Source organism: Amblyomma mixtum, chromosome 8, assembly GCF_055824585.1.
Source record: "Amblyomma mixtum isolate Tamu chromosome 8, ASM5582458v1, whole genome shotgun sequence".
Lineage (NCBI taxonomy): Eukaryota > Metazoa > Arthropoda > Arachnida > Ixodida > Ixodidae > Amblyomma > Amblyomma mixtum.
This window is the reverse complement of record NC_143019.1, coordinates 65,684,840-65,698,424: the sequence shown is the minus strand read 5'-3', so window position 1 is coordinate 65,698,424 and position 13,585 is coordinate 65,684,840. Positions and strand designations below refer to the sequence as shown.

The 13,585-nt window shown below is 43.4% G+C and overlaps 1 protein-coding gene across 3 annotated transcripts in view; it reads left to right on the top strand.

Annotated features, from left to right (window-relative positions):
• ProRS-m (prolyl-tRNA synthetase 2-like protein, mitochondrial) overlaps positions 1-11,754 on the top strand; it is a 72,551-nt gene extending 60,797 nt beyond the window's left edge. For all 3 annotated transcript variants that reach the window (XM_089558353.1, XM_089558354.1, XM_089558352.1), the window contains exons 7-13: positions 436-529; positions 1,774-1,811; positions 3,309-3,370; positions 3,475-3,554; positions 4,549-4,684; positions 10,154-10,333; positions 10,505-11,754. In XM_089558353.1, coding sequence (XP_089414479.1) covers positions 436-529; positions 1,774-1,811; positions 3,309-3,370; positions 3,475-3,554; positions 4,549-4,684; positions 10,154-10,333; positions 10,505-10,630 — 716 coding nt within the window. In that variant the 3' untranslated portion in view covers positions 10,631-11,754. The remainder of the gene's footprint in view (positions 1-435; positions 530-1,773; positions 1,812-3,308; positions 3,371-3,474; positions 3,555-4,548; positions 4,685-10,153; positions 10,334-10,504) is intronic.
• Positions 11,755-13,585: the final 1,831 nt, after the last annotated feature.

Genomic DNA, 13,585 nt, shown 5'->3' with positions numbered 1-13,585 from the left:
TAAGACACTTCTCCGCTAGTGTGAAGACTTTTGCCCACAACGGTACTTTTATTAGTGATACTTTTTTATTAAAACATTGTAAGGAACAAAAGTTCAGAAAAGATAGCCATGCAGTGTGGTGTAGTTGGATCTTTTAGTCAGCAGAAAATTACCTGATTATGAAATCTGCACACAGATACCAGAAAAGCCCATTGTGGCCTTCAACCTGCATCTTATTAGCAGTTGATGTTGATGTTGTGTGGTGATGTTGTGAGCAATTGATGTGTGATGACAAGTGTCAGTAGTGCCTGCAGCTGTTTATTGCAGTCTTTGTGTATTTATCTCATGAACAACAGATGCAGATGTCAGAATGTCCGTAATCAGTCCTTCGTAGCATGTACCCTATAAATTGCCTGTAGGGCAGTTTATTCACCCAGCCTCTCTCTCTCTCACCAGTGAAAGCGTCCACAGGGGCAATGGGTGGAAACTACTCCCACGAGTTTCACTACCTCACTGACATTGGGGAAGATCATGTGCATGTGTGCTTGCAGTAAGTCTTTTTATTTTAAATACTGTATGTAGATCATGTATTGTAGTACTACTTCTCCTCTGTAGTTTTAGTTTTGATTTCTTAGACACAGGTGCACAGTGTGATGTCACAGGTCAGTTCTATGGGGTGAGCACACATTCCCAACGAACAAAGACGCCACAGGTCATTTTCTACTGCTTTTTAAGCTGCAAAGCATGCATTCTTGCATCCCATGCTTACGACAGTCACTAATTTCGTGCACCTCATGAGATTTCTGCACTTGTCTTGTGGCACCATCGTGCTACTGTCGTATATGCTTTGTCCCACAACGTTCCTGTCATGCAATTTCTTGGTGCACATAGCTTACATGTGATAGTCAAGTTGGAGGCTAGCTTGTGGAAGCAATGACATATGCACCTTCAATAGTATGCCTTCTCAGAATCTCTACCTCTTTCCTTAAGGCGCGGTTGAGGTGTCCACTTACTGCGCCATTTCCTTTCCTCAAAAACTGGTTTTCATATTAAAATTGTGACACAACTGTTGTTTGTTCACAATTGCGTGTGATGTCATACAATTTCTCGTTGATATAGCATACATCTCTTAGGTCGGAAGCTAGCTCACGACAGGTATTCAAACCGAGTTTCCGTGTGTTTCACTTGGACGTTTGTGGATTCAGCGTTCGGAGGTGCATTTTCATTTCATTTCTCAGTACGCAACCTGCGTCAAGGTTGAATGGTCACGATGACACACTAATGCTTTTGCCTTCACAGCGTGTAAGCAGTCTTAAGTGACCACTGAATTTTTTATTTATTATTTATTTATTTATTTACAGAATACTGCAGACCGAATCGGTCCGAGCAGGAGAGGGTACTTACATTTGTTAGTAAGTACTGTGCCTTAGGATCAGCAACATTGGTGAAGTTACAGATTACAACAAGAAAATATAATAACAAAAATAAACAAGGTTACAAAGCAAATACACTATGTGAGAGTACGTGCCCCAAACACAGACTCATAGACGAAGAAACACACTATGCAGTAAACCTCTCCATGCCTGCAAAAATAAATGTGAGGCTAGATAGCAAGCCCCATGACACCACAAACAAAGTGGCACCTTATGAAAAGACTTCAGAATCCACTGTGAGAACTGCCGATATAAACTAGTTGAAAATGCAGTGTTGTAGAACAACGACACAGGAATTTCTGCTGCACATGCTTGCTGTAATGTACCCCGTTACTTTTTATGCTTTATCTCTTTTTTTCAGGTGCCATACAGGCATCAGTGCTGATGAAACTTCATCAGGTGTGTGCATCCTTTGTCATGCTGAACATATTATAGGTTGTCTCAATTCGCGCTGTACTATTCAATTGATTACCAGCTAGCCGAAGCCTCAGTTTTAGCGTATTATAGGTAACGTTCTGGATAACTGCGGCTTGTGTCAGTAACGCTGTAAGTCTGTTTCGAACGAATGGAGGCAAGGGCTGGGGCTGAAGTCTGAAACTCCGTTCAAAACACCAGTGATTAGGAATAAAACAGGAAGTGACCCTGTCTCCGCTTAAAAAAAAAAAAAAGAGCGATATGGCTGGGGCAACGACACCACCTGCCCCCCATGTTCCAGAGCCCGTGCCTGCTGTGCTTACACCAAAAACAAAGCACAGATTTCACTTGGAAGTAAATAATGCCGAGCCTACTTGCACGCTATTTCAAAGCATATGAAGTAAACAGCTCACTTTAATTAAAAAATTGCTCAACATACATTTTTGTTTGTCAAGAAAGGAAGTGTTGTGTTATATAGAATGTCAGGTAGCATTTCTGGTATACACTATAAGCTCGTTAATTTGCCGCTGGTTAATTCGAGCTCCATTAATCTGGAAATCCAGATAATTCAAACTGGTGGCTTGGTCCCTTTCAGCGCCCATTATTTATTGTTGGCGGCACCGGACGCTCGGTAATTCGGATGCTACGAGTCCCGCCCCATTAATTCAAATGGGCTCCCGAACGGAGAGCGTCCAGGTATGATGAGCAAGGCAAGAGATCGTCAAAACAGCCATACTCAAATCCAGAGTTCCGTGCTGCAGAGTCGCTCGGTGCACCTCAGATTCGCACGCAATGGCAGGCATGACGACGGCTGGACAGTTCCGCCTTCAAGAACAGTCCGACCGCTTAGTTCTGGTTTTACCTTTATAAACTTCACACCTGCCAGCAGCGACGATGGTTCGACCAGCTAGCATTGGGGTGTCAACCTAACCTAGCTGAGCATCGTCTTGGATGCCGCGTTGCAGGTGTTTTATCTCCCAACCTTTTTTGTCTTGCCGCGTTGGTGCGGTTTCTTGCGTCCGCGTTGTTCCATTCTTCCAGTGGGCCGGAAATGCGCGCTCATCACTTAGTTCGCCATTTGTGTGTCTAAGCCTCCTCACACGCAACAGTGCCATTTATGATGGATGTGACGTGGTAGCGGTAGAGTTCCGTCGTGACACATCGCGAAGGAAACGAGAGGCCCTTACAATTTTGACGCAGTTCTGCTTCAATGCTCCCGACAGTCTGCACGCAACAGAGCGTCGATGGAAACGTGAAAAACGTCGCGTGATTCTCATATCAAAATCAAGCAGCCATTAATTTAATAAATGCAAGCAGTCCTTGACAGTTTTGTCGAGGTCGTTCGAAAATTCGAACTTTCGGATAATTGAACATTTTTTTCGTTTCGTTAAAGTTTGAATAAACAAGCTTTTACTGTACATTACAGAAATGAGAAGTTCCTGTTATGTTTGCTTGCAAATAAAGCACATTAAAATTTTGCAGATTGTCAAAATCAAAGCTGTGAGCATTGTGGCGGACGTCTAGTAGAAGCAAGGGGCATTGAGGTATGCTTTTGGGCAGTTGCATTAATTTTTTTATCCTCAGTGACCAGCTTTACAGACAAAAGAAGCAATATGATTAACCTTTTACTGGTATCTATTCTTTAAAGGTGGCTCATGCCTTCTCTCTGGGAACCACATACTCTCAGCCACTTGGTGCTACTGTTCAACATACTGATGGTAAGAACAGGTGAGGCAGCATGATTTTCTTACTTCTCGTTATTGTAGCATTTAAGAGAGAAAAAATTTGTAGATATTCTGACGCTTCTGGCTATCATAAAATCTGTGTGAAGCCAAGAGTTGGGACAAAAACTCATCTGGTCTGGGAAAAAAAAGTAGATGACAACCATAAAATAAGAGAGAAAAAAAATTTTTGGCTTTGCTATGGCAGCCAAAATGTAACATTTATATGTAACAAACCTTGCAGATATTTAAATTGCTGTTGTTAATTTCAGATGTTTGGCGGATATAAAATACCTCACAACGCATCTGGCCTTGAGACAGCTTGCCGCAAAGAAATTTGGTTCTATTTTGTTTGTGCGTTTATTCTGTTTAGTGGTCTTGCGTTTGCTCATTCATTAACTGAACTTCGTGTGTACACCAATTGTGCAGTCATGAATTCATTCTTTTACGCACAGTTCGCAGTAATAACTGTATGAGGGGCTTTCTGTGCATTAGACACTTTCTGTAACTGACAGATCTATTGCGCATTCATAACTAACTGTGCGTTTTACAGTAATGGGGGCATGGCTCCCCTTCAAGGCAATGATTTCATTGCCCTTTCGGCCACACCCCGAAGTTACAGCTGAATAAACTGAGCTTGAACAGGAACTAATGTCAGCTGAAAGTCTTGGCGAGTGTTCACCTGATCGGGGGCTGGGTCAGTCATTGTTGATAAGTGTGTTCACAAAATGGTCACAAAGCCCCTCTTCTATTGGTCGGCGCGGACTGGCGGACATGTTGACCAATAGGAACAGTGCTAATGGTTTCGTTTGTAACGGTTTTGTGATTTGATCGTTCCGTAATTCGGCTCCTGGTTGAAAATAGAATTTCAGATGGTGGGCAAGAAGTCCGAATTCTGTTCTGGTCAGTGTGAGTGATTGGTGTATAGTTTTGGCGTTAGTTGAGGGTCATGGAAAGTCCATTGTTCGATGGTTTCATTTTGAAATTTGCTCTTGTTGCAGGCCTTTCGAAATGAACTGCTTCGGCATCGGGGTGACCAGACTTCTCGCGGCTTGCCTCGAGATGCTTGCGTCTGAAGACCAGCTTCGGTGGCCACTTTCTTTGGCACCATTCAAAGTGGCCGTCATCACACCTAAGGTTTTGACAACTTATTAGTTGCTACATTTTGATGCGCAATCTAGTGTATCCTTTTCATAATGGCTGCGCACATATTTAGTTCCTAGGAAAGAAGTTTATGGAACATATTGGCAGTGTAAAATAGTGAGGCTTCTATTTGGTCTGCATTTCATTCATTCATCTTTATTTGACATCTTTACAGAGGTCTGGAGCACAGACAAAAAGCTGGAGAAGACAGCTTGACAGAGTCTATGCCCCTAACAATTCATATGCGTACAGACATGTACTGTCTTTGTCAAAAGTAACCAGGCTGCATGGTTTGCTTCTAGCTCGTACAGTGGCGCCCTTACAGCTTCCCTAAAGCTGAAATGGTCGTTAAAGGTAAGCACTGGGGGTCTTCTTACCTTCCAACACCTTTCGATCTTTAGGAAAGCCACAAGGACTCCACTATACAAGCTAGAAGCAAACCATGCAGCCTGGTTACTTTTGACAAAGACTGTACAAATGATAGCTGGCATCGTCAGTTGCAAATTTGTTTTTCAGAACATAAAGAGTCGTGACTGAAAACTAAATGAACAATTCTGTTATTAATAACTGTGGACAAACAATTTGCTATGTACCAGTAAAAACATTCTCAGTAATGATACAAGGTAGATACATGGATAATAGCTGAGCAAAACAAACAGAGGATGACAGCAGGGAAGCACTGGTGAATACAGGATTACAAACCCAGCAATAAGAACGTTAGGAAAAACAAGAGAAAGTGACACTTTGGTGAAAGTTGTAAAACGTGTAGGAAAAGACGTGGACTTTCTCCTACGTTTCCTTTTAGCTTACTGAATTTTTTCATAGATTACAAATATTTAGTAGGGACGGCAATCTCATGCGTAATGATGTCGTAGTTGGTGCGCACTGATGGAATGTCCCAGATTTCAATGCAATAAAACAAGAAAATGATATTTACATTTCGCCTACACAAATGCTGAGCACTGATTCATCTGCACGTGAACATTAGGTTCTCAAGGGTGGCTTCTTTTGTTAAAATAAATTTGTTACCCCGACCACCAACTGCACGTGAACATGCTTGCCATCACTTTAGCAAAAGCAAGTGCATCAGTGGGATAGCTCATCTACCTCTATTGGTAGCTCTTTGCTGAGGTACAGGTCATCATGTGCTGCTAACAGCGGGCTTGTATTGCACTTCAACTTTTAGCTAGATCTGTACATGTTAAACAACCCCCAATTTCTGGAGCCCTTCACTACGGTGTCCCTCATAGCCCGAGCTGCTTTGGAACGTTAAACCCCCATGAACCAGATAACTAGAGAATAGTTATTTTTGGCTGTAGATGTGTAATGACTCAGCAGGTACGAATATTGTCATTTTTTTTTTCTGCTGTCATGATTCATAGCAACATGACCTTGTTGTTTCCAACTTTTTACAGCAGTTTGTGAATCTTCAAAACTTCCTTAATTTTTATTGTGCTGTTTAGCTTTCTGTCATTAGTATTATAGGGGATGTAGCAGTACAGTAGAGCCCCACTATAGTAAACTCGGATGTAGTACGAACTCACATATAGTAAATTGAAGCTTCGCTCCCGTTGCGCCTTCCATATACGACTCTATATATATTTTTCGTTTATGGTAAATATTTTTTTACAAGAAACGGCTATAATAGCGCCTGGCTGTGGCGACGTACTTCCCGCATAATGGTGACATCGCGGCGCGCGCGATGTCGAGGATCGCGAGGCCAACGTTCAGAGCCCAAATGGATACCGAGGACGATAAAATGAGGTTCTTTTGAGATGGCTTCACCACCAAACTCAAGAGCGCGAGGAGAAGCCAACTTTTTGAAGGCCTTGGGGCCGTGAGAGACAGCATGCAGCTCGCACGATAAAAAAAGAAAAAGTAAAGCTGGCTATGAACGCAGGAGGAAGGCGGTGCGGGTCGCTGAGAAAAGAAAGCTAGCGAGAGCGCAGTGATGAGTAGAGAAGGGAAGAAAAGGGCGAACGTCCGCAGCACGGTAGCGGCGGCACTGCGTGGGTGGTTTTGCCGCACTTAACTGTGGCGTGCGTTTCTTAGCCATTGCCCATTTAAAGGGAAACTGCATAGATTCTAGAAATCAACGAGCTTAAGAGGGTCGAATGTGTGAAACTTGCAGGTAAAGCATGCGGAGTCTTTTTGGGATAGCACTTGAAATTGTGAAGTAATCGCCGATTAAAATCCGGACGCCCTTCAAGCTTCTCTGTATCAAACAACGCCAAGTGGGAGGCGCATGATGACGTCATCGAAGGTATAGGTACATTTGCAACGCACAAACGCCTGTTTTGAAGGAAAAAAACCCAAGCCACCGAAGGCAAACCCTGCCGAGAGTTGTTTGGCAGTGTCTAACGGTTCAGGGCAGGGTGTGGCTGACGACAGTGGTAATTTGAAATCATACCTTCCGTGACGTCACGCTGAATTTCCCTGTACTCCTCCAGTGCATTGAGAAGAAGTGCAAAATTCAATCGTCGATTACGTGACTATTTTAAACACTAGTGCAAGAACACTTGGCATGCATCACCTACAGCGTACATAGATTTGAATTCTTGAATATCACGAAATTCTCAAAAAAGTGCTACAGTTGCCCTTTAATGATGCTGACGTTGTGGAAGACGACGCCGTATTCACTCAGTGCTTTGGCTTTTACATGGAATCGAGCCTTATGTAGCGTTATATTCGTAGCCGCATTGTATTCGTGCAAATGCAGTAGTTCCACGAGACGTAAATGAAATCGAAAACGTGATAACATAAAATGTGATTACTGAAAATAATGGATTATCACATACAGTGTTGATAAGCGCAGGGTAGAAGGTATTTCTGTGTGTTTCTTTTATAAGCCAACACTTTATATTTAGTCAGTAGCAGTGGAGCACCTAGAAATATTTTTCAGGGGGTGTTATGTGCTGCCGGTAAATAAAACGAAAGAGAGCCTCATTGGTGAACAAAAGGCCGAAAGCATTTTCTGATAGCTTATAGATGCTGATCCGGAGGCATTGTTGCTAGCTGTCTACGTCCCCATGCTAATGTAAGCTAAATGCGAGTGTTTTGTGGGAATTTACACTGCTTAATCTGCACCTTTAGTTCAGCGCATGCAAACGAGGACACAACGATAACTTCAGCTTAATGGTGCCATCTGGTTTTTGGAACAGGAACCATTTTTGTAAACCAGCCGACACTCTTCTTATTTTCGTTTTTACATTTTAATATACCGATGCAGTATGTAAATAGCGTGGGCAAAAAAAAGGCCGAAAGGAGGGATGCAGCACTGAGAAAATTTCGGGGGGGGGGGGGGGTGTTCTGACACCGAAACACCCTCCCTTTCCTGGCTACGCCCCTGGTAAGTAGCCAGAGAGCATCCCCTGAGCCATACCATCGCCAACTAGTTATCTAGCAAAGATTTTTGCTGGTCTGAGTGACTTTACTATGAAGAGGTTCTACTGTATACTCAGTGATCACTCATCTCCCACATTCAGATTCCAGTTTCGCTTGCTAATGTCTGCTTTGTGGCTTAATTTTGAGGAATCACCCTCTAGGCCATCTTCATGCTGGGCACACAATGACAGAGTTGTGCCTGTTCTGCTGGACATCCCCATACAAATGTGCTTGATTCAGCTGCCAGGTTGCACTTCACACGAAGCTAAATATATCTTATTTCTCATTGGTCATGTACCCACATGTGATTAGTGTTTAAATACGAACTGTGCATGCGTGTATTTGAGACTCTTGGTAATTAAGGCCTTTAATGCCTCATCATTGTAAGCAGGAAATGTCGACAAAAATGTCACACTTTTCAATTGGTCGAAATGGTCATGACGTCGCAGTGCGGGAATTTCAAGCGGGGCTAATTGTACTTTGGCTAGTAACCATGCAACCAGTTAAAGGCATGGTATAGTGATGCTTCAACTAAATGCGACTTAGTTTAGTTAATTGTTTACTTAACCAATTAGTCTAATTAACCTTTCCAGTCAGACCGCACAAATAAATAAATCCGAGTAAGAAATTGGTCGAGTTGGGGAATCGAACCAGGGTCTCCGGAGTGCGAGACGAACACGCTAACCACTCCGCCATGGCAGCTCGCTGATTTGGAATGAACAAAGACGCATCTAGTGAATAGGATGTCTTCGTTCACTCCCATCTTCCTCCCTTCCGGTTACAATGAGGTTCAGGTGTGCACCAAGGTATGGGAGACCGATACATTTTCTTTCCTCAAAAACCGAATTATCGACGAGGAAGGCGTAGAGTTGAACGGGCGATGGCGTTCTGTGGACTCCCTGGCAGCGTTGCAAGACGCTGCCGCGTTCCACTCGAAGCTTAACATCTTAGCCACACTTCAGTGTCACAAGCAGCAACACCGCGCTTAAGGCTTTCGCCTCACCGCACTTTAGGTCAACAAAGTGCCCCCCTGAATTTTTCTTTAAAAAGAAATGCTGCAAAAATTACTGGGGCTGGGTGCACTTAAGGAACTTACGTGCGAGTAATGCAAAAGCATTGCAATTCTATGCCAACTCTATTTCAATTCTATTCCAATTCTGTTTTATTCCTTTGTAGCTGGTGCAGTTGTAAGTACTGGTCCTGACTATTACTGGATAACATTTCGTATTAACGCAACAGCGTTAAAGGCCTTGTTCTCCGAAAAATCCAATGTTGGCATTGTCGGTGTTGTAAGCGAAAAAAAAACGGGCATGGCTGTGGCAGGTGGTCCCTAGAGAGCAACCCAGGAGGCCTGAGTCACGTGACCTAGGCCTCCTAGGTCACGTGACCTTGCAGCGTCATTACAAATTGCCCACCGGATAGCAAACTGCCCACCGTGGCAGGTGGCAGTTAAATTAGCGATTGATCACTCGGGAAGAGCATCGTGGGTCGCACAAGGCCCACTGCTGGCAGCACCTACCAATCACAGGGCAGTGGCGCATCGCTTAACCGCTGCACCACAGTGCCAGGAGTGGTAAGAGGACTCCCAGGGATCCATGAATGTAAAGTAGGGAATGACGAATTCTGCATATACCGGCACTAACCCATTAGCGCCATAACGTCATACCCTTAACGCGGAGCTCAAGTGCCCCCTCCAATTTTTATTGCGAAAGCAATACTACACCAGGTCTAACCGCTCATCGCGTGGTCCGTGATAACGTTAGGCTGTTTCGACCGATCGCAAGTTTTGTAATGACACTACTTTTTGAGGGACGCCAATGTTTTGTCTCAGTGAGCCATGTGATGATTTCGCATTAATAATGCATTTGCTGCTCCAAGTACGTGCCTTACTTTATAAGTAATACCTTGGCGACCTTTCACCACTTTTATTTGACCCTAGGAGCTGGTGTGTGTGCATAACTTATTTCAAAGGTCTTCGAGCTGTACTTTTGTTTTTTGTTTTTTTAACACGTAGATGAATAATGCCCACTTTTCAGTCTGCCTTTTGTATCTTTTTCTTCCTCCTCCCGTGACGACTAGAGGGGCAGCCACGAAGCAGAAAGCCTCACTTTGGCTGAGCACCTAGCTGGCCACCTCGGCTCACTCAAGCAGCTTGAAGATGGTGTCCTGCTGGATGACAGAGACGACTGGACAATTGGCAAAAGGCTCAAGGATCTTAGCACCCTGGGCGCACCTTATATCGTTGTTGCTGGCAAGAAGGTTAGGAGGCTTTTGTCTGGACTTGACTGCGTGGTCACTGTAGAGTCTGGCATTTTAAGAACATTGAAGTAGCACACAGAGCAGTGAAGTTGCTAGGGAGCGTTTAAGAGGCTAAATTTGCACCTAAGTCCAAGTTTCTCTTCATATCTTATTTACTTACTTCCTTTACAGACGAAGGAGCCTGTGCCCCTGTTTGAGCTGCACGACGTGGCTGGAAAGTCTTCGACCGAGCTCACACATTCAGAACTGCTGCACTTTTTCCAGTTTGGACCACTTGCTGCACAAAGTGCGGCGTAGTTTTGGGTGACTCGGTGTCATGCTCCTTGCGCCAGGGTGCCTCGATGCAGCTTCCTGTGGTGGAATGGTGACGTCTCAGTCATTATGAATCGCAGCCTGATTTAGCCACATCAGTGTTCTTGCGGAAATCATTGTTTACGTTTCTTTGACATGTGATAGTGTCCAATACTGCTTCCAGATATTGAAGCCTTAATTCGAATTAAATGTAAGTAATGTAAATAAGACTGGCAGTAAGGTTTATATTTTCGTCATACCAAAGAACGCAGTCCGTATCAGAACTTCTATTACGAGCACAGTTACCAACATTGGCTATTCGCAGAAAAATTGCTTGGCTAAAGTTTTTTTATCAGCTTTATCACAATATGTTCAATCTGGATTCCAGCTTGTACTTGCGACCACCCGGAAAACTGTCATCCCTTACTAACCATCCCTTCGCAGTTATGTCATACATGCTGAGAGTTGATGTCTATAAGTTTTCGTTTCTGCCTAAAACAATTATAGAATGGAATAACCTTGACCGACACGTATTCAACAAAACTTGTTCGCTTGAAACTTTTGTAAAAGAGCGGGAACTGTGTTGTACTGACTGACTATACCATTCCCACCCTGTAACAGCCCGCAAGGGCTAACAGTATTTGGAACTAAATAAATAAATAAAAAGTTAGAACCTTAGTGCAATACATGTGGCGGCTCTCGATTGGACACCTAGTGTCCAATGGCGGCTCCCGATTGGGCACTAGGTGTCGCAACCCTTCCAAAAGAATGCTGTATCGAGGCACCCTGTGTTGCACAATTCACTTGCGCACTTCACTCTGGCACAACTTTCTTTTCCACACTGGTTAAGTTCCTTCCATCCGAATGGCGTGTGCCCATGTGCTTGGTGTTATGCCTGCATTGCTGTTTCCGGCCCAGCTAGTCCAAGAAGCCGTCGAGAGGAAATGTGTTTTCTTTTTTGTTTGAAGAATCAGCGAATCGTTTTTGGGAGCAAAAGAGTGAAGTCATCAACAGGGAAATGTGTGAGTGATGGAGCTTTTATATGGTAAATAGAATTGCTGTGCAAGTATAGGTTAAGAGTGTGAGCAGAATTGGAAAGCATAATAAAGATATGTACGTTAACTCTCTTACCATGACTCTTGTGGTTAATTTATGGCTAATGGGTAGTCCTAGTAAAAAAATTTACATTCAGTTGCACTGCGGTAAGTGAACAAGTTAATAAGTACAAGTCTGGCCTTTGTTCATACACAGTGCACTTTAATATTCTCATCACTCACTGGAGGCTGTGTGTGTCATAGTGCCTCTGCCTGCAGCTTTCAACCACTGTCGTCACCATTCAGGACTTATTGTTGCCTATGGCTAAGTCTGAACCATATTAAAAAAAAGGGGGTGCAGATTAATGATCCTCTCAAGAGTCCAGATCCACTGCATGGAGTATGCAATTTCCTAGGTTGACTGATTACACAGCATTGTTCACTTTTTCGAAAATGAAGCTGTCATGCTGGGCATGAAATAAGGGTTCAACTATATGCGAAAGGGTAATACAACAGGAAGAAGCACATACATCGCTTAAAAGTATAGACTGTCTACTTTATTTTTCAAAGAAATGCAAGGCATATATATGTAAGAGTTCTCCGTGGCGCGCCAAACACGTCATACACATGATAATCTCTGAATTTTTATTCAGTCTTAGCGAAAAACACTAAAACATTTAGAGTCACAAGTGATGCTGTCACTGGGCCAGTCCTCACAATCATGCAAGTAAAATTGCTCAGCAAACCAATCATGCGAACTACTTGGCTAATGCAAAAACAACAACAAACAAGCATCTTTGATGAAAAGAACTTTCCAAGACAGTATTTATTTTTATTTTTTTATGTATTTATTGTTTCCTCAAGGGTCAGTTGGAAACACCGTGTAAAAAGACACAGAGTCAAAATTCAAAATCCCCCCCAAAACAATGCTCCAGCTATGCATCATCACTAGAAAGCTGCTTCAAGTAAAAAGCAGTGAAAAAGGCACCAAATCAAGAAAATAAAAAACAACACACAAACTATGCAACAACTCAGATTGGCTAAGTCATGTTTAAACTTAAAACGCTGTGAAAAAGGCGCCAGGGCAGGAAAACCTTCTAAAACATGCAAACCACAGAAGAACACTAGAAACTTGCAAAGAACAGACAGTGAAAACATGAAGTTAAAAGCTAAGCAAAGAACCTTTGTAAAAAATAAATAAAAACAGCTGCAGAGAAATTGAAGCCTAGCCTGAAAACCTCGCACGAGCTTCTACCTGAGCATGGAAGCCAAGTCAAAACCGCATGAAATACTGACGAAAGCCATACCATTATGGTAGCCTACATGAAACCTTCAAAAAAGAAAATTGTTTTTGACATCGAGAATATGGACGTCTTGCTGATGCAGTTGTCAGGTGTGCCTATCCGGAAAGATTCAATAACTAAACTTTCCCGTCTGTCATTTGCCCTTGCTAGAAGCTGTGTAATCTCAAAACATGGAATGCGATATTTTTTCTTGCAGTTCTTGCAGTGTTCAGCCAGGAATCCACCAGCTTTGTTGCTTACGTTTTGACAGTGCTCTTGTGCCCTTTCATTGGAGCATCTTCCTGTCTGACCAATGTATACCCTACCACAACTCAGCAGAATGCTATAAACCACTCTTGCTATGCAAACACTGTATTTGTTTTCATGATTGAAGGCATCGGTTCTTTTGTTTTTCTTCTATCATCATTTCGAACACCCCGCCGCGGTGGCTAAGTGGTTACGGGGCTCGGCTGCTGGTCCGAAAGACGCGGGTTCGATCCCGGCCGCGGCGGCTGAATTTCGATGAAGGCGAAATTCTAGAGGCCCGTGTACTGTGCGATGTCAGTGCACGTTAAAGAACCCCAGGTGGTCGAAATTTCCCGAGCCCTTCACTACGGCGTCCCTCATAGCCTGAGTCGCTTTGG